Source organism: Phyllostomus hastatus, unplaced genomic scaffold (assembly GCF_019186645.2).
Source record: "Phyllostomus hastatus isolate PE091 unplaced genomic scaffold, TTU_PhHast_1.1 phas_scaffold_387, whole genome shotgun sequence".
In the NCBI taxonomy this organism is placed as follows: domain Eukaryota; kingdom Metazoa; phylum Chordata; class Mammalia; order Chiroptera; family Phyllostomidae; genus Phyllostomus; species Phyllostomus hastatus.
The window spans coordinates 1,341,812-1,361,150 of NW_025334027.1; the positions used below are offsets into that span (position 1 = coordinate 1,341,812).

The following is a 19,339-nucleotide window of genomic DNA, read 5'->3' on the forward strand; positions in this document are numbered from 1 at the left end:
ATCAAGGCCATTAATAAAGGTGTTTCCTACCAACCAAAAAGAGAGAGAAGAAGAAGAAGAAAAATAGAAAGATATTTCATGTTCTTTGGAACATGATAGATTGGAAGACTTACTGTTGTTAAGATGGTAGTACTCCCAAATTGGTCTACAGACTTAATGCAGTCCCTATTAAAGCCCCATGTGGCTTTTTTACAGAAATGGACAGGCTGTTCCTGAAATGCATGTAGAAATTCAAGAGACCCAGAATAACCAAAAACAATCTTACAGAAGAATAAAGTTAGAGGACACTTCCTGATTTCAAAACTTGCTACAAAGCTATAGTAATCAAGACTGTGATATTGGCATAAGAGTAGGTTTATAGATCAGCGGAATAGATTTGAGTCATTAAATCCATGTGTTTATGATCAACTGATTTTCAATAAAAATGCCAAGATCATTAGTTGTTCCATTTATTTCGTAGTCTTTTCAACAGATGGTCCTAGAACAATTGGATAGCCATACACAAAAGAATGAGATTGGGTCCCTCCTCACATTTTGTGCAAAAATTAACTCAAAATGGATTAATGATCTAAATTTAAGAGCTAAAACTAGAATACTCTTTGAAAATTTAGAATTAAATCTTTGCAGTCTTGTGTTAGGCAGAGCTTCTTAGACATGATACCAAAAGCACAAGCAGTGAAAGAGAAAAAATTGGATTTCATTAAGATTAGGAACTTGTGCTACAAAGTAAACCATCAAAAAAGTGAAAAGAAAACCCACAGAATGAGAGAAAATGTTTGTAAATCAAATATCTTACAAGATGTACCTGAACTATAATAAAAGACTGTTTCGGGTTTTTTTAGATTTTATTTATTTATTTTTAGAGAGGGAATGGGGAGAGAGAGAGAGGGAGAGAGGAGAGAGAGGGAGAGAAACACCAGTGTGTGGGTGCTGGTGGTCATGGCCTGCAACCCAGGCATGTACCCTGACTGGGAATCAAACCTGCGACACTTTGGTTCGCAGCCCGCGCTCAATCTATTAAGCTATGCCAGCCGGGGCTTATATAAAAGATTCTTAGAATGCAACAATTAAAAGATAAATAACCCAATTTAAAAATGGGGAAAAGATATGAGTAGACATCTCTCCAAAGATGATATACAAATGTCCAACAAGTACAATATTACTCAGTAGGGAAATGCAAATAAAAACCACAATGATATACCACTTCATACAAAGTAGGATAGCTGAAATCAAGAAGTCAGGTGATAAGCATTGGTGAGAATTTCATTCCTGCGTGTATACCTAAGTGACATGAAACATGACCACACAAAAAATATACAAATATTCATAGTAGTAAAAGAGCCTAAAGGTGGAAACAGTTTAAAGGTCCAAATGATGATGGATAAATAAAATGTGATAGACTCATACAATGGAATAAAAAGGAATGAAGTACTGATACATACTACAACACAGTTGAATCTTGCAACATATTATGTAAGTGAAAGGAACCAGTCATAAAGGACTGCACGTTGTATATTTCCATTTATATGAAATGTCTACAACAGACAGATCTATAGAGACAAAGAAAGTTAGTGGTTGCCTAGGACCAGTGCAGTAGGAAAGGGACTTCGAATGAATACCAGGTTTCTTTTTGCGATTATAAAAATGTTCTAAAATTTGATGGTGGTAATGGTTATATAACTTTGTGATTATAATCCAAAATCATAGAATTGCATATTTTAAATGGGTAGGTTGTAATAAAGCTGCTTTAAAAGTACCTATAGATGTATAGCAATGGTAATTTCTTATACTTTAGTTCAACAGACATTTCCTGTGAACAGTCTTGTAAAGTGTACTTGGCAAGGGGATGAGTGTCTGCCCCAGAAATCTGAAACAGTATATGATTGTAATAATATCTGCTGTAACCAATATAGCAAAAAGAAAGGTATACAAACAGATGTACAGAAGAGAGATGGGTTGGTTTTAGCTGGGGCTATGAGAGGCATCAGGAAGAAGGTGCTATTACTCTAAGGATGGACATGCTTTTAGTAAATCAGTGGTAGGTTGGGCATAGGGTATTGTTGATAGAGGGGACAACAGAAATAAAAGAAAGAAGAATAAGGGACCTAGTGCATAAACACTTGAGACCTGTTCTGTGTGGCTGCTGCTTTGGGTGAGTAATAATAGAGTCATTTGACACTAAGCTAGAGAAGTTGGTTGGTAGTAAATCATGGAGAGCCTCTGGAACTATAAAAAAGACACTGGGTTCTGTCATTAGGTGGTCAGCTTATTTATGGTCACTGAAAGTTTAATACAGGATGGCTGACATCCATGCAGTGTTGTGGAAGACAGCTTTCCACATCAGAAACTATTGGGTTGGACTCCATCACCTTTGAGGATTCTTCTGAGTTAGATTTATGTACTTTTCACATGGGATGTAACCAGATCCTTTCCCATGAGTCTGTGCAACTAAAAGCCAGGTGGGCACAAAAGGAATGAACCTTCTTTTAGGAATGGCCATACTTTGTTGACTCCTGGTGGTTTTTTTTAAAACTTACAATGGATATTTTTATGTCTCCTAGTACTTTTTTTGGTTTGTTTTTTATCACAACCCTATTATGGCAGATTGCTTCTATTTGTTTTTGGAGAAACATTCTCAATCAACATTTTAAGTATATAATATTTCCGGGAAAAAGTGATTTTTACTTTTGCTTGAAAATGCTCATCCTTAACAAGACAGAAAGAACCACTTGTCTCTTCACTGTTTGTGGACTTGTCTTTACCTATGGCCATTTTATTCACTACTCAATCTGCATAATCCAAGCATTGTTTCCAAAACCCAATTTAACACAGAGATTCAGAAACACAATAGAATGTTTTAAATGTTTACAGCAATAGAATTCACCCACATTTTTAAAATGTCCATACAGGCAGTGCTTCCTTTACATTGCATAAGTACTCGGGAGAATCTCATTCTAAAGATGAGTATGGTTATGCACTAAGTCACTGATTTGTTGCAGTGTGTGTCCAAAAGGCAGGCCACAGTATTGTGGCAATTCAGGTACATACATGAGGGATGACAGAGCACTGATGAGAAGAGTCTTCTGCTTGAGCTCTGGAGTCAGTATACACCCATCACATCCTTAGTACCTTGGGGCAATCTTGCTGCTTGACCCACAGGACTCTGTGTTTAGAAAGTTTATAGCCTGTGGCTTTACTTCCTTCTTGTTATGAATTTTCAAGTAGGTAATTATATTATTTCTTCCTTTTCAATTGGCTTCTGTATTACTACAGTGTTTCCTACTGAGCCCTTAAGATACCACTTCTCAGTATCTTGGACTTTTGACTGGACCAGTCAAGGCCAAAAGCAATAAGCTTTCCTTTTGGTTTCCATAAATGTGCTTTGCATTTGTTATCTGCAGGCCTGAGACCCAGCAGATGTTGGCCTCTTGGCACCCTTCTGGGATTTTCTCTTGTAGACTTTCTCTTTATTTCTCAGGGCCACAGAAATAAGGGATATAAACTCTAATTGGAGGTTTATTTGGCTGGCATATTTTTAGTGAACTATGGGGGGAGTATGGTTTCTAGTCTGTGTCCTCACTGTTACACTGAACCCATAGAAATCCTGGGATGCTAGGGTCACAGATCATGTGGTCCTGGGTATGCCTGGGAAAGAGGACTCTGAAAATTTCAATTTATACAGACCCAAAAGTAGTCAACTGGAATGCTGTAGGTCATTTAATGTTCCTTATACTGTATCCTAGTTGTCTTACCTTCTTTCATAAGGAATTACAATAAATGGTATTGCTTTTTTTATTTTGTACCCTTAATAGTTTTCTGGCTAATGTCCTATAAATTTGGTTAGACTTCTGTGTTGTAATGTTAAGGAAACTTGTTTAAAAAAATCACAAGAGCTTTCCACTGATGACCATACATGGAGTTGTGAAATCTTTTAAAGGTCTAAACTCATATCTTCTTCTTTATTTTTTGAATTCTAACTAATAAATTTTTGTGTATTTATTTTATTCCATTCTTTCATTGTTGTTCAAGTACAGTTGTCTCCACCTTCTCCCCACCACTCCCCCACCCCATCCCCTAAATTTTGAGAAGCTACTGATTCTATTCTTTGTACTAGGTGTGGGGTATACAAATAATAACACATGGTACCACTTACATCAACTCACTGTTGTAAAAATTGATAATTAAAGGGAAAGAATTAAACATTTTTCCTGTCTTGTAGAATCTGTGTATCCGGATAAACAAATCGCTCTTGTTGATGAACAACAGCTGACCTGCTCTTTATTTTTCTTTATTTTTAACAATTTTTAAATTTATTTTTAGAGAGAGAGCGGGAGGGAAAAAGGGAGAGAAACATCAATGTAAGGAAAAGAGAGAGAAACATCAATTTGTTGTTCAATCCATCTATGTATCCATTGGTTGATTCTTGCATGTGCCCTGATGAGGGATCAAATCCACAACCTTGGGATATCAAGATGACATTCTAACCAACTGAGCTCCCCAGCCAAGGCAGCTCTTCTTTAAAAAGAATACCAGTCAATAAATGCAAAGGAAATAATGAAATTAGAAAATTATCATTTTACAGCCTCCAATGAAATAATTGATTTGCGCAATGCAATCCATGGACCCTGTTAGCCCTGCTCAGACTCTGATCCCCTGGTTGGAGGCTGCTGTGTCCCCACATGGACTTCTCTTCATCTCACACCTAGACCATATCTTGATCTGGAGCCTACTCTCAACTCTATTTGGATGCTACATACCCCACTGGGCTGCTGTGGTTCTCCCTACTCCACAGAGACCCTTGGGTTACACGGTCCCATCTAGTAGCTTTTAGACTAGGTTTCCTGGAAGGAGAGGATGAGGAAGAGCAACTGTACCCTTGGTTTTAACTCTAAGGAAACAGATGTATTGCAGCATTTAGACTGATCGGTGCAGTTGTCTTTCCTTCCAATTTTTAATTTTTCTTTCCTCTTTAATATTGCCTCTTTGAACAATGTGATTTTATTAACATGATTATTGTCGTATTTTAGCCTGGTAACTTCTATCCTGATTATTTTTAAGAGCTTATCAATACTTCAGACATTGTGAAAATACAGTAAATCCTAACTTAACAGCATTGATAGGTTCTTCAACTTTGTGCAAAATGGCATAATGAAACCTGTTTTACATAGGCTAATTGATATAAACAAAAGTTAAGTTTCTTATCAACATTATAACAAAATGCCAATGGATGAAATGATGTTATTCAAGGACCTGCTGATCTAGAATGCCTGCCAGTTAATTCATACCACTCGTCATTCTTCCTAAAACATCTAAAGTTAGGCATTTGTTCACCAAATGTTGAGTACTCACTATGTATAGGACACTTAGGAATAAAAAGTAAGTTTGTATTGCCTTTTTCTAGCAACTTACATTCTAGCTTGGGAGAAAGGGATATGCACAAGTATCATAGATTGTGGTTGTGTACTTAGATATAATAAACGTCTCTGTTTTCCAAACTAGCCTCCGCTTTCCAAGCTGCCTTCTATACTCTGGCCTTTCTTTGTTGACATGCTTCTCTTTTTCTCAGGTTAGTTCCCCAGAGACCGAGGAATTAAAACATCCTGCAGTTGCATTGGACTAACTATTTTATAGTTATATTTTATGCACGTGAATCTGGAGTAGCATCAAAGTATGGGATGGCCAAAGTATGATGGAAGGCAGTACTTCTTGTGAGTCAGAAATTAGAAGCTGGGGGTTAAAGGAAAAAAGATTCGTGTTCAGTATATGAAGCCTCTTTTAAAGCTCTAGGAGTGAATTTGACTACAAGGAGGGAAGAAGAAAGTGGAAAGAATCTTTGGAAATAACTATATTCATGTAACAGTTGGAAGAGCAGCAGGAAGTGAAGTATGAGCAGTAGAAGTGTGGGTTGAGGAGCTGATCCTGGCAGTGATGATACTGGGAATGCCAGCAGGTGGGGGCGCTAGAAAGGATCCTGGGTGGTTTTTGGTAACTTTATTTTTATAAAGAACAGTTTAGTTGCAGCTACATATTACCATCATTATTGCTATTGCCTTTTTTTATTATATTGATAATGCTGTTAACAGTTTGTCCTGATTTTCCCCCCAACCCTCTTCCACCCAGCACCCTACACTCCCTCAGGCAGTCCCCCCACCATTGTTCATGTCCATGGGTCATGCGTATAAGTTCTTTGGCTTCTCCATTTCCTATACCATACTTTACATCCCCACCGCTATTCTATAACTACCTGTTTGTACTTCCTGATCCCCTCACCTCTTCACCCATTCCCCCATATGCCCCTCCATCTGGCAACCATCAAAACACTCTTTGTATCCATGATTCTGTCTCTTATTGTTTGCTTAGTTTGCTTTTTAGATTCAGTTGTTGATATGTGTTTTTGCATAATATTGCTCCTAGTTTCGATCTTCTTTTTCTTAAATAAGTCCCTTTTAACATTTCATATAATGGTTAGGTGATGGTGAACTCCTTTAGTTTTTTTCTTGTCTGGAAAGCTCTTTATCTGCCCTTTGATTCTAAATGATAGCTTTTCTGGGTAGAGCAATCTTGGCTGCTTTTTATGACTTTGAATATTTCTTGCCAATCCCTTCTAGCCTGCAAAGTTTCTTTGGCTAAATCAGCTGACAGTCTTATGGGAACTCCCCTGTTCTTATGGGAATGTCTCCCACATTCCCCCCCTTTAGTTTATGTCCATGCGTTGTATATATAAGTTCTTTGGCTTCTACATTTCCTATACTATGCTTACCCTCCCTCTGTCTATTTTCTACCTACCATCTATGCTACTTATTCTCTGTACCTTTTCCCCCTCTCTCCTCCTCCCACTCTCCTGTTGATAACCCTCCATGTGATTTCCATTTCTGTTCCTGTTCTAGTTGTTTGCTTAGTTTGCTTTTGTTTTTGTTTTAGGTGTGGTTGTTAATAATTGAGTTTGCTGTCATTTTACTGTACATGTTTTTTATTTTCTTTTTCTTAGGTAAGTCCCTTTAACATTTCATATAATAAGGGCTTGGTGATGATGAACTCCTTTAACTTGACCTTATCTGAGAAGCACTTTATCTGGCCTTTCATGACTTGGAATACTTCTTTCCAGCCCCTTCTTGCCTGTAAGGTCTCTTGAGAAATCAGCTGACAGTCTGATGGGAACTCCTTTGTAGATAACTGTCTCCTTATCTCTTGCTGCTTCTAGGATTTTCTCCTTCATTTTAATCTTGGCTAATGTAATTATGTGCCTTCATGTGTTCTTCCTTGGGTCCAACTTCTTTGGGACTCTCTGATCTTCCTGGAAGTCTATTTCCTTTGCCAGATTGGGGAAGTTCTCCTTTATTATTTGTTCAAATAAGTTCTCCACTTGTTGCTCTTCCTCTTCTCCTTCTGGTACCCCTATAATTCAGATGCTGGAATGTTTAAAGATGTCCTGGAGGTTCCTAAGCCTCTCCTCCTTTTTTTTTTGAGTTCTTGTTTCTTCATTCTTTTCTGGTTGGATGTTTTTTTCTTCCTTATGGTCCACATTGTTGATTTGAGTCCCAGTTTCCTTCCCATCACTATTGGTTCCCTGTACATTTTCCTTTATTTCACTTAGCGCAGCCTTCATTTTTTTCATCTAATTTGTGACCAGATTCAACCAGTTTTGTGAGCATCCTGATTACCAGTGTTTTGAACTGTGTATCTGATAGATTGGCAACCTCTCTGTCACTTAGTTTTATTTGTTCTGGAGCTCTGCTCTGTTCTTTCATTTGGGCCTTTTTTTTTTCCCCCCTGTTTCGGTGTGCCTGTTACATAGTGAGGGGTAGAGCGTGGTGTTCACGCTCGGGTGTTCACCAGGGCAGGGCAACCCAGTGGCTGGGTTGTGACGCTGTGGGGGGTGGTCCGAGAGAGAACAGTGGTGCTTGCTCCGCTCTGTGCTGTATTTTCAGTCACTTCCCCTGCTATTCTCAGGCAAAGTGGACCCTTGTGGTGCTGATTCCTGAGTGGGTGCACTTGTATACGTTCTAGGACCCCATGGGATTCTCCTGTGAGGTTGGGAGTTTCTCCTGGTACCTCAACCCCCACAGGTGTTTTCAATCAGTGATTTGAGGCTTTATTTCCCCACGCTGGAGCCCTGCGTTGCAGTTGGTCAGCTCCCCAGTTTCTCCTGGTTATCAGCATTCGAATGTGGGACCACCCAGTCTGCAAGCTGCTGCCTGGGCAAGTCCACTCACTACTGCCTTGCCCGAAGTCCTCTCTGCCCAGCTGTCTGGCTGCCGGTCTCCACCCCTTCTACTGGTCTGGATGAAAGTGTTTTCTTTAACTCCTTGGTTGTCAGAATTCCATAAAGTTTGATTTTCTGTTTGTTCTGGTTGTTTTTTTGTTTTTAAATTGCTGTTCTTCTTTTGGTTGTGCGAAGAGGCAGAGTGTGTCTACCTGCACTTCCATCTTGGTCGGAAGTCTCTGTATCCTTCATTTCTGACTGGATCTTATTTATGCTGCCGAGGTCCTCACTAAGTTCCTTGAGCATCCTTGAAACCAGTGATTTGAACTCTGCATCTAATAGATTGTTTCCATTTCGTTTAGCTCTTTTTCTGGAGTTTTGATCTGTCCTTTCGATTGGGCCATGTTTCTGTGTCCCCTCATTTGGCAGCCTCCCTGTGTTTTTATGTATTAGGTAGAGATGCTTTGACTGTGTCTTGGTAGTGTGGCCTAATGTAATAGGTGTCCTATAGGGTCCAGTGGCACAGCCTCCCCTATCATCCAAGCTGGGTACTCGAGGTGCCACCTTTTTAACTAAGTACACCCTCCTCTTATAGTCAAGCTTTGGTTGCTGTTGGCAGATGAATGGGAGGGATTTAGTCAGGCCAGTCTACTGCAATGATTGGGTGTGGCCAAATACCACCAACCTCTGCCCTCAGTGGAAGATCAGCTATGCAGGGGCAAGGTGGTGGTGCTCTGACATGGTTTGTAGCTGTCCACTGGGTACACTGGCTCTGGGGTTTCCCAGGTGGTGCAGACCAAGATCAGCCCCCACCTGTGTTTTGCCCAGGGCATCCTGCCTAAAGCAATCTGAAATGACTGCTGCTTGTGCTGGGCTTGGAGATTCCCAGGCAAAGCCAAGCTGTGAACCTAGGTTGGCTGCTGCCACTGGTGCGGCTCACTGAGGCCAGCTGTTGCTTGTTTGATATCATTGAGGAAGTTGTGAAGCATGAGCCATGACCAACCATTCATATGGAAAAGCAGCTTGGGTGGGCCCTAAATTGGGTACGGCAGAGTCTCATCTCAGAGGATCTGGAGGATCTCCAAGGCGTGTCTGTATTAGCTACATTGACAGTCTCAGATAGGGCACCAATTTGCTGGCTCTGTGGGGGATGGTTAAGAAAAGTGACAGTGGCCTCTGCTTGCCTTGATGCCAGACACTTTGGTCCCTCCCTGTATACCACTGGTGCCTTTCAAGCTGCTACCCCTGTGTTGGAGCTCAGAGGAAGTGAGTTTGGGTGAGTCTGAGTGTGGATTCTTTAAGGGAACTGCTTGGGGCTCCAGCAGTTTCTTCCACCAACTTAATCTCTTCTGGCTCTCGTAGCCAGAAGTTGTGTGGACTGATCCTCCTGACACTGGAATTTCGGCTGGGGGTCTTGTGTGGGTCTGGGACTCCTCACTCCTGAGATAGCGCTTGCATGTTTTTATTGACCACCCGTGTGTGGGACCAGCCAGTTCCTGTCTGTGCCCCTCCTACCAGTTTGTACGGATGTGGTTTCTTTAATTCTGTAGTTGCCAGACTTCCACTCAACTTAGTTTCTGATGGTTCTGAACGATGATTGATGTATATTTTAGTTGTAATTTTGATTTGGTTGTGCAAAGAGGCAACCATGTCTGCCTATGCTGCCATCTTGACTAGATGTCTTGTGTTTTTTATTCTTATGATGTTTTGATATTAAATTGGTAGAATCTCTAAGACATACATTTTTGTTTTTTCTTCCCTTAGATATGTGATTTTGGCTTGGCCCGTGTTGCAGATCCAGACCATGATCACACAGGGTTCCTGACGGAGTATGTAGCCACCCGTTGGTACAGGGCTCCGGAAATTATGTTGAATTCCAAGGTAAGGAGCAAGTTTACATAAAAAGAAAATGAGAAAGCAAAAGACCCTCAGACATGTGTCACAGTTGGCTTCCCTGTCAGTAAGCCTGCTTCTACCTGGGTGTAGTATGGCCCGTTTGGCCAGAACCAAGGTGCTGTCATAATTTCCTGTTCAGCTTTGAGCTCTGGGCCCTGGGTTTTGGCCTCTGCATCTCCGCTGGAGTAGTGCTAACATGTTACAGCATTGGAGGGCATATCTCTTTCTCTCTGGTCACAGTTACAATAAATGGTCTTTGTCCTTGGCCACCTCTGCTGAGGTTTTACCTGTGGCAGCTTTTACACCTGCTGCTGCCACTGCTGGGTGCAGGCCGAGTTGGTGTTAACCTGTAACAGAGGTTATCCAATAATGCGTCTTCCTGTGAACATGGACTGGGGCTCTTCCGTAAAAGTCAGATTTATATGATGATAAGAATGTCTCCAGCAAAATTATAATTTGGAGACAATGTAGGTATGGAAAGAATAGAAATGCTATGGATTGTTCCAAAATTATATGATAATCTTCCATATGACGTGTTCATCTGATCAGCACATGGCAGTGAAGAGTGCATCTAGTTTGCAAACTCTTTCAGTGAGGTTTGAGTCTTAGTCAGATGAAATAATTGAATAAATATATAAGAGCAAGAAAAGGTGAAGTGTGATATCTTTGTTATGCTTATGAAATAAGTGGCAGGTATTAAGGGCTTCTCTGGAGATTGAGGTTCAGTATTTTTAATATATAATTTGCAAATAGTATATGAATAAGGTGTCAAACTTGGAAACTTAAGTAGGCCTGGCATATTTCCTGTATCTAATATCTCAAAATTATGAGATTCTTGGACTTAATTTTATTTACCATAATGTAACATTAAGAAACAAGAAAAGCATGGACAACATTGTGGTGATTGCTTGGGGAAGGGAGTATAAGGGAGCTAAATGGTAATGGGAAAAAAGATAATAAAGGTTATATTTTGCCCTGGCTGGCGTAGCTCAGTGGATTGAGCGTGGGCTGGGAACCAAAGTGTCCCAGGTTTGATTCCCAGCCAGGGTACATTCCTGGGTTGCAGGCCATAACCCCCAGCAACTGCACATTGATGTTTCTCTCTCTCTGTCTGTCTCTCTCTGTCTCTGTCTCTGTCTCTCTCTCTCTCTCTCTCTCTCCTTCCCTCCCTTCCCTCTCTAAAAATAAATGAATAAAATCTTAAAAAAAATAAAATAAAATAAAGGTTATATTTTAAGAAAGAGCCCTGGCTGGTGTGGCTCAATGGACTGAGTGTTGGCCTGTGAGCCCAGGGGTCACTGGTTCGATTCCCAGCCTAGGGCGCATGCCTAATTTGCAGGCCAGGTTCCTGGAAGGGGGTGTGCAAGAGGCAACCATACAGTGATGTTTCCCCCCCTTTCTTTCTCTCTTCCCCTCTCTAAAAATAAATAATGTTTTAAAAGAGAGAATCATGAAGAAAAGCAATAAAAATAATAGACATTGAACCTCGTGTCTCAGATCCAGGGGCCATAAATTGTATTCTCTTCCTCCATCCATTATAAGTAATACAATAGAAGAGTTTGGGGTGAACATTACATTGCTTTTGTGAGGAAATGGAATTTGTTTAAAGCAGTTTGTTATTCTTGATATCATACGTTCGTTCAGTTCAGTTTTAAAAGTAAAATTTCATTAAATTGAATTATAAAGAAGGATTTGATATAACATGTTTTAAAGAAGAAAAAACTATGTTGATTCTCTTATAATTTTGTATTACAAATAATCCCACGTACCAGGTGCTCTCTTTGGAGTGGCCATGTGACAGCCATTCCACGCACTGCTGGTGTTTGGTGCCTGCTGGTTATAAAGGAGAGCTGTCAGTATGCTTTCTATACTGGTAGCTTCATGGTCTTACAGCCTCCATCCCAACTTGAGATGCCTCCACTGTCTTCACCTCTCAGTCACCATCTAGGTGGCAGTAGCCAGGGAGGGTGGCTTCTGTTCTGCAGGGTGCCTGGCTAGGTCTCTCTTCTCCTTGCAGAGTTAACTATAGTGAAATTATTTTCTATTTGCAGCCTGAGAATGTTACTTCTAGTTACGATGGTGTCCTTCAGGTCTCCACCATTTTTATAGTTAATTACTTTAACTATAATCGTTAATAAGTGAATAATAGAAATTTGTGAGGAAATTCTTTAAGACTATATGTTATCTTCATCAAACTTTCAGCCACTAGTTTTACTATCCATTGACTATTTCATAACTATCATTCTTGCTCTATTTTAGTCCTCTCCATTTATTGATTCATGGTTATTTTATTCTGTGGCTTATAATCCATATCTACCATTCTGTATTTCAATGCTCAGACTACCTCAAATTTTTCATTGGGAGCCATTTCGATGCTCAGACTACCTCAGATTTTTCATTGGGAGCCATTTCGACATGTCCCCACTGTGCTTGTTCTGTGGCACTAGATGCTCCGGGTGTAGGTTATACTACTTTCCCTGTCCTAGACTGAGAGTGGCCATTTCTCCAGGGAGCCCTGGTTCCTTTTAGTTAGTTATTTTTTTGTGTTTTAGATGTTTCTCTTTATATTGTTTTGGCCCAAAGCAAAAGTTATTTTGGTTTACAAGAATTTCAGAAAGAATTATCTTGAAATTCAACCCCATTTTATCATAACTGTAATTCTGATCATTAATTCTTTGATTTCCCCCCAAAAAATGTTGCTGTTTCCCTAAACTTTACCATTTAGCAAAATTCTTTTCTGTTCATATTTCTTTTTCCATTTATCACTATATCTAGCATTTTCTATAAAATTCAGCTTTTTTTGCACTTTTGTATGATTTAGGTCATTCTTGCTTGTCTTTTCATAGAATTTCTTGAAAAGAAAAATTACTGTGAAAAATTAATAGAAAAGGAAGACAAGAAATAGGAGTTGGTAAAATACAATGGAACCAGAGAGCACACTTTTTTTTGAGAGAGAAAGATCAAGAGTTTTCAGCTTTATTTTTTTGAAAATGATTTGCAAAATGGTTAAAAATATATTGGAAGTGGAACAGTGCGTCTTCTTTTGAGTTGGTTTCCAGGTTTCCAAAATGAGTGAATAGGCCACAAAGCAATGGGTGTTACTGCTTTTTCTTGTTTCCAGCTTCAGTGCATAAGGATTCTAAGTCTTTCTCTCAAATCGTTTGGAAAAAAAAAAAAGTGCGGTGGACTTTGGAAATTTTGATTTAATAATGCTAATCAAGTTTTAAGAGAAATAAAATTAAGTAGTTTTAGTTCAGCGTCTTTTAAGAAAGCCAAATTATTATTGGTTTCTCCATCTTTCTTCAATTATTCATGAATTATAGAACCAAAGGAGAAGCTAAAACTCCTGACAGTCATGTGCCTGTCACATAGGAAGATCTTATTGTGTCACATAACATCAGATACCATTCTCTGTTTTTTCTTGCTTTCTGCTGCAGGGCTATACCAAGTCCATTGATATTTGGTCTGTAGGCTGTATTCTGGCAGAGATGCTATCCAACAGGCCCATCTTTCCGGGGAAGCATTATCTCGACCAGCTGAACCACATTCTGGGTAAGGTTCCTGGGCACAATAGGGGCTAGATTTACCCAGTTCATCTACCCACAGTTTACATCAAAGTCATTTCATTAAATTAAGAGTTCTTACAACTCTAACCTATGACAGACATGAGTTTTTAACCCTTCCTTGATTGAAAATGTTATGGACCCTTGCTCCTCTGGCCGGTGTTGCTCAGTGGGTTGGATCATCATCCCATAACCAAAGGGTTGCAGGTTCGATCCCTGGTCTGGGCACATATGGGAGGCAAACAATTGATGTTTTTCTCTTTCTTCTCACTCTAAAAAAAAAAAAAAAACAATGAAAAAAATGTCCTCAGGTAGGGATTAAAAATAATAAACGTTAAGGACCCTTGTAAAAATTTGTTAGTAAGACTTCTGGCCAAGATGGAAGTGCAGGTAGATACACTTTGCCTCTTCGCACAACCAAAAGAAGGACAACAACAAATTTAAAAACAAACAATAACCAGACCTGCCAGAAAATCAAACTGTATGGAAGTCCAACAACCAAGGAGTTAAAGAAGAAAGATTCATTCAGACTGGTAGGAGGGGCAGAGACCAGCAGCTGGGCAGAGAGGATGCATGCCAAGGTGGCAGCAAGAGGGTGGGGGGTTCGTGGGGGGCATAAGGTGGCTGCTGGTGAACCAGGTGGTCCCACATTTGCATGTGGATTAACTAAGAGGAACAACTGGGGAGCAAGACAGACTGCGTAACCCAGGATTCCAATGCGGGGGAAAGTAAGTCTCAAAATCTCTGGCTGTAAAAATCTGTGGGGGTTGTGGCAGTGGGAGAAACTCCCAGATTCACAGGAGAGTTCACTGGAGAGACCCACAAGGTCCTAGAACATACACAAACGCACCCACCCAGGAATCAGCACCAGAAGGGCCCAGTCTGCTTGTGGGGAGCAGGGGAAGTAACTAAAGGCCAGCCAAGAGCCGAGCAACGGGCATTGTTCCCTCTCTGACCCCTCTCCCACATACAGTGCCACAACACAGTGAGGTGGGTTGCCTTGCCCTGGGACATACTTAAGGCTTCGCCCCTTACAATGTAACAGGTGCAACAAGACAAAGAAATACAGCGCAAATGAAAGAACAGACCAAAACTCCAAACATAGAACTAAGCAATGGAGAGATAGCCAACCTATCACATGCAGAGTTCAAAACACTGGTAATCAGGATGCTCACAGAAAAGGTAGAGGCTATGCAAAGTGAAATAAAGAAAAATATATAGGAACCAACAGTGAAGGGAAGGAAACTGGGACTCAAGTCAATGATTTGGAGCAGAAGGAAGAAAGAAACATTCAACCAGAACAGAATGAAGAAACAAGAATTCAAGAAAATGAGGAGAGGCTGAAGAACCTCTGGGACAACTTTAAACGTTCCAGCATCTGAATCATAGGGGTGCCAGAAGAAGAAGAGGAAGAGCAACAAATGAACTTACTTGAAAAAATACTGAAGGGAACTTCCCCAGTCTGTCAAAGGTAATAGACTCCCAGGAAGTCCAGGAAGCTCAGAGAGTCCCAAAGAAGTTAGACCCAAGGAAGCACACACCAAGGCATATTATAATTATATTACTCAAGATTAAAGATAAGGAGAGAATCTTAAAAGCAGTAAGAGAAAAGGAGACAGATGCCTACAAAGGAGTTCCCATAAGACTGTCAGCTCAAAAGAAACCTCGTAGACAAGAAGGGGCTGGCAAGAAGTATTCAAAGTCATGAAAAGCAAGGCTCTACATCGAAGATTACTCTATCCGACAATACTATCATTTAGATTTGGAGGGCAGATAAAGTACTTCCAAGATAAGATCAAGTTACAGGAGTTCATCATCACCAAGCTCTTATATGAAAAGTTAAGGGACTTAAATAAGAACATAGATAAAAAATATTAAAAGTAGAATGACAACACACTCAAAACTGTCAACACCTGAACCTTAAAAGAAAAAAAAAACGCTAAGCAAACAACTAGAACAGGAACAGAATCACAGAAATGGAGATCATAAGGAGGGTTATCAGTGGGGATGGGGAGGTGGGAGAATGGGGGAAAGGGTGCAGGGAATAAGAAGTATAAATAGATACAAAATAGTCAGGGAGGTTAAGAATAGTGTAGGAAATGGAGAAGCCAAAGAACTTACATGTACAATCAGGGACACTTGGACGTCATCTAAGGTCGGAGAATGCTGGTGGGAGAGGGGTGGTGCAGGGTGGAGGGGAATAAAGAAGAAAACAAATGGGACAACTGTAATAGCATAATTGATAAAATATACTTCAAAAAATTATTAAGAAAGTAAGCATTGGGAGGTGGTGTGAGAAGACATTAATTATCAAGGTCCATTCTCCCATTCCGCTAATGGTGTGTGGTCAGTTTACTTTGGTCTTGATACTTAACAGCTAATTATTTTATCTGATAGGTATTCTTGGATCCCCATCACAGGAAGACCTGAACTGCATAATCAATTTAAAAGCTAGAAACTATTTGCTTTCTCTCCCACACAAAAATAAGGTGCCATGGAACAGGCTGTTCCCAAATGCTGACTCCAAAGGTAAATAGTATTTTGTTGATTATTTTTCTTAAGCTTAGCTTCCTGTTTGTATGTTTGTTTTACTTGTTAAATCATTAAGTCAGTAGTCTGAAAAGTTAGCCTGTAGCTATTCTATAATGACTGTTTATTGCTCTCTTTTATTTAGGAGCAGCGGCAATAGGGTAAGACTCTCAGAGTGACTGTCTAGTTTTCTGCCTTGCAGTTTCTTTGCTACTTTTTAATGTGGATTACATTCACTATTTTAGGGCTTAGAAAGTCTAGGATACTGCAAAACAAATTATTCTTTTTTTCATCTTATCGTTTTAATAATTTTTATAGTCAGGTTAATTGAAGAATAATTTATGTAGAGTAAAATTAATGCTTTTTAATTGTGCAGTTCTTTGAATTTTGACAAACATATACAGTAATGTTACCACCACCACTATCAAGATAATGAAGTAGTTCCTTGAAACCCAAACGTGGCCTTGTGCCCTTTTGTATTCAGCTCCCTCGCCTAGTCCTTGGCAGTTTCTGATCTCATTTCTGTCCCTGTAGTTTTGTCTTTTATAGAATATAACATAAATTCAATTATACAGAATGTAGCCTTTTATATCTAGATTCTTCCACTTGAGATTTATCTGTATTGTTGTTCATATCAGTGTCTTCAATAAATGGTACTGGAATAATTAGACATCTATATACAGAAAGGAGAAAAGGAATAAAAAGCTACTGAAACTATTAAGCTTTGTGAAGAAAACAGGACAATCTTCCAAGACCTTAGGTTACATGACAATTTCTTAGATAGGCTTCCAAGAGCATGATTATAAAAGAAAAAAGCAATATATTAGCCCTGGCCAGTGTGGCTCAGTTGATTGGAGTGTTGTCTGAAAACTGGAAAGCTGCGAGTTTGATTCCCAGTCAGGACACCCGCCTGGGTTGTGGGTTCAGTCCCATTTGGGGCACATGCATGGATGTTTCTCTCTCTTTCCCTCCTTTTCCCTCTCTCTTAAAAAGAAAAAGTAATACATTAGATTTTATCCTTTGATATTTTTAAGTTAACTTTAATAATTGTATTATACTTTATTCTTATTTAACGTGTATTTGTTAAATATATTAAGTAGCAGTTTTTTTAACTTCATACTATTATATAAAGCTGTAGTAGGCAGAATAATAACCCCATCCCCAAAGTTGTTGTCTGCATCCTAATTCCCAGGTTTCAAATATGTTAGACTACCTACCAAAGGAGAATTAAGGGTGCTAAATTGAGCTGATTTTAAGATAGGGAGATTATACTGGATTATCTAGGTGGGCCTAATGTCATGGCCATGGTCCTTAAAAGTGGAAAGACAGAAACAGAATAGGGAACCAGAGCAAGGGCGGGGGGGCGGGGGGGGGGGCTTGCTAGCACTTTGTGCTTGTTGTTCCATATTTTTCTTTATCTCCATACGTATGCGTCTTTTTACCTAAGTAATTATTCCTAGAGGTCATTGTTAACGGAATTGTCTTGAGTATTTTTCCATGTCGGTACATACATCTAGTTAATCTTTAATGACTTTACAACATTTTCATCCAGTCTTCTGTTGAAAGTAGCTTTTTCTGATTTTTGTTATTTTATGTACGTGTATTTTTTAAAAAATATTTTCAGTATTTAGAAATAGAACATTTTATTTTATTTTTATTTTATTTTTTTAATTAACCTAAATTTTTTTTTTAAGATTTTATTTATTTATTTTTAGAGAGGGAAGGGAGGGAGAAAGAGAGAGAGTAAGAAACATCAATGTGTGGTTGCTGGGGGCCGTGGCCTGCAACCCAGGCATGTGCCCTGACTGGGAATCGAACCTGGGACACTTTGGTTCGCAGTCCGCGCTCAATCCACTGAGCTACTCCAGCCAGGGCTGATTTTTTATTTTTTTAGAGAAGGAAAGGAAGGGAGAAAGAGAGGGAGAGAAACATTGATGTAAGAAACATCATTTGGCTGCTTTGCATACATGCACTGACTGGGGACAGAACCTTAAACCCAGGTATGTGCCCTGAATGGGAATTGAACTGATGACCTTTCAGTTTGCAGGACAACGCTGAACCAGCTGAGCCACAAGCAGCCAGGGCACATGTATATTTTTAAAAAAAAAAATTTTTTTAATGGATCTGCCTTTTTTTTTTTTTTTTTAAGATTTTATTTATCTATTCTTAGAGAGGGAAGGGAGGGAGACAGAAAGAGAGAGAGAAGCATCAATGTGTGGTTGCTGGAGGCTATGGCCTGCAACCCAGGCATGTACCCTGGCTGGGAATCGAACCTGCGACACTTTGGTTCGCAGCCTGCGCTCAATCCACTGAGCTACGCTAGCTAGGGCTATATTTTTTAAATTTTAACAACTGTGTACTTAGATGTTGAATTTGTTTCATGTGTTAAAACTGAGTTAAGGTTCAGAAACATTTGGTGTTTAAAATTGAATTTCTTTTAGATATAGAAGGAACTATCCTTTAAAATCTCTGATATAGCCCTGGCTGATGTGGCTCAGTGGATTAAGCACTGGAGTACAAACCAAACGGTCGCTGGTTCGATTCCTAGTCAGAGCAAATGCCTGGGTTGCGGGCCAGGTCTCCAGTTAGGGGCCTGCAAGAGGCAACCACACATTGATGTTTCTCTCCCTCTCTTTCTCCCTCCCTTCCCCTCTGTCTAAACATAAATAAATAAAATCTTTTAAAAAAAATAAAAGCTCTGATAGAAAGGTAGTATATTATCATGGTAGACAGTTTGAAAGTTTAAAAAGAATAGGTAAGAGGATAAAAAATACTCTTTAATTACCAGAATCCCAACATAACCTGCAACATTTTGCTGCACCAATGTGTGCACATCTTCTAACTAGTTAGAAATTGTAGGATTTTAAAAATTTAGAACTTGACATAATTCTACATATTCCTGATACATGACTTGTATACAGTATGTCCCAATTAATGACAAGGATACATTCTGAGAAATGTATCATTAGGTGATTTCTTGTCATTGTGCAAACATCATAAAGGGTATTTACATGCAAACCTAGATGGTACAGTGACAGCTAGGCTATAGGGAAGGTATGCCACCATTGCATATGTGGTTCTTTAATGACTAAAATGTCATCGTACAGCATGTGACTATTACATTGTCCCAAACATGTTAACTAAATCT

The 19,339-nt window shown here is 39.5% G+C and overlaps 1 protein-coding gene across 1 annotated transcript in view; it reads left to right on the forward strand.

The window, feature by feature from the left end:
* Window positions 1–19,339, forward strand: part of MAPK1 (mitogen-activated protein kinase 1) — an 80,926-nt gene that overhangs the window by 41,947 nt on the left and 19,640 nt on the right. The window contains exons 4-6 of the mRNA XM_045819773.1: window positions 9,968–10,084; window positions 13,537–13,651; window positions 16,060–16,191. Of these exons, the coding sequence (XP_045675729.1) occupies window positions 9,968–10,084; window positions 13,537–13,651; window positions 16,060–16,191 (364 nt within the window). The remainder of the gene's footprint in view (window positions 1–9,967; window positions 10,085–13,536; window positions 13,652–16,059; window positions 16,192–19,339) is intronic.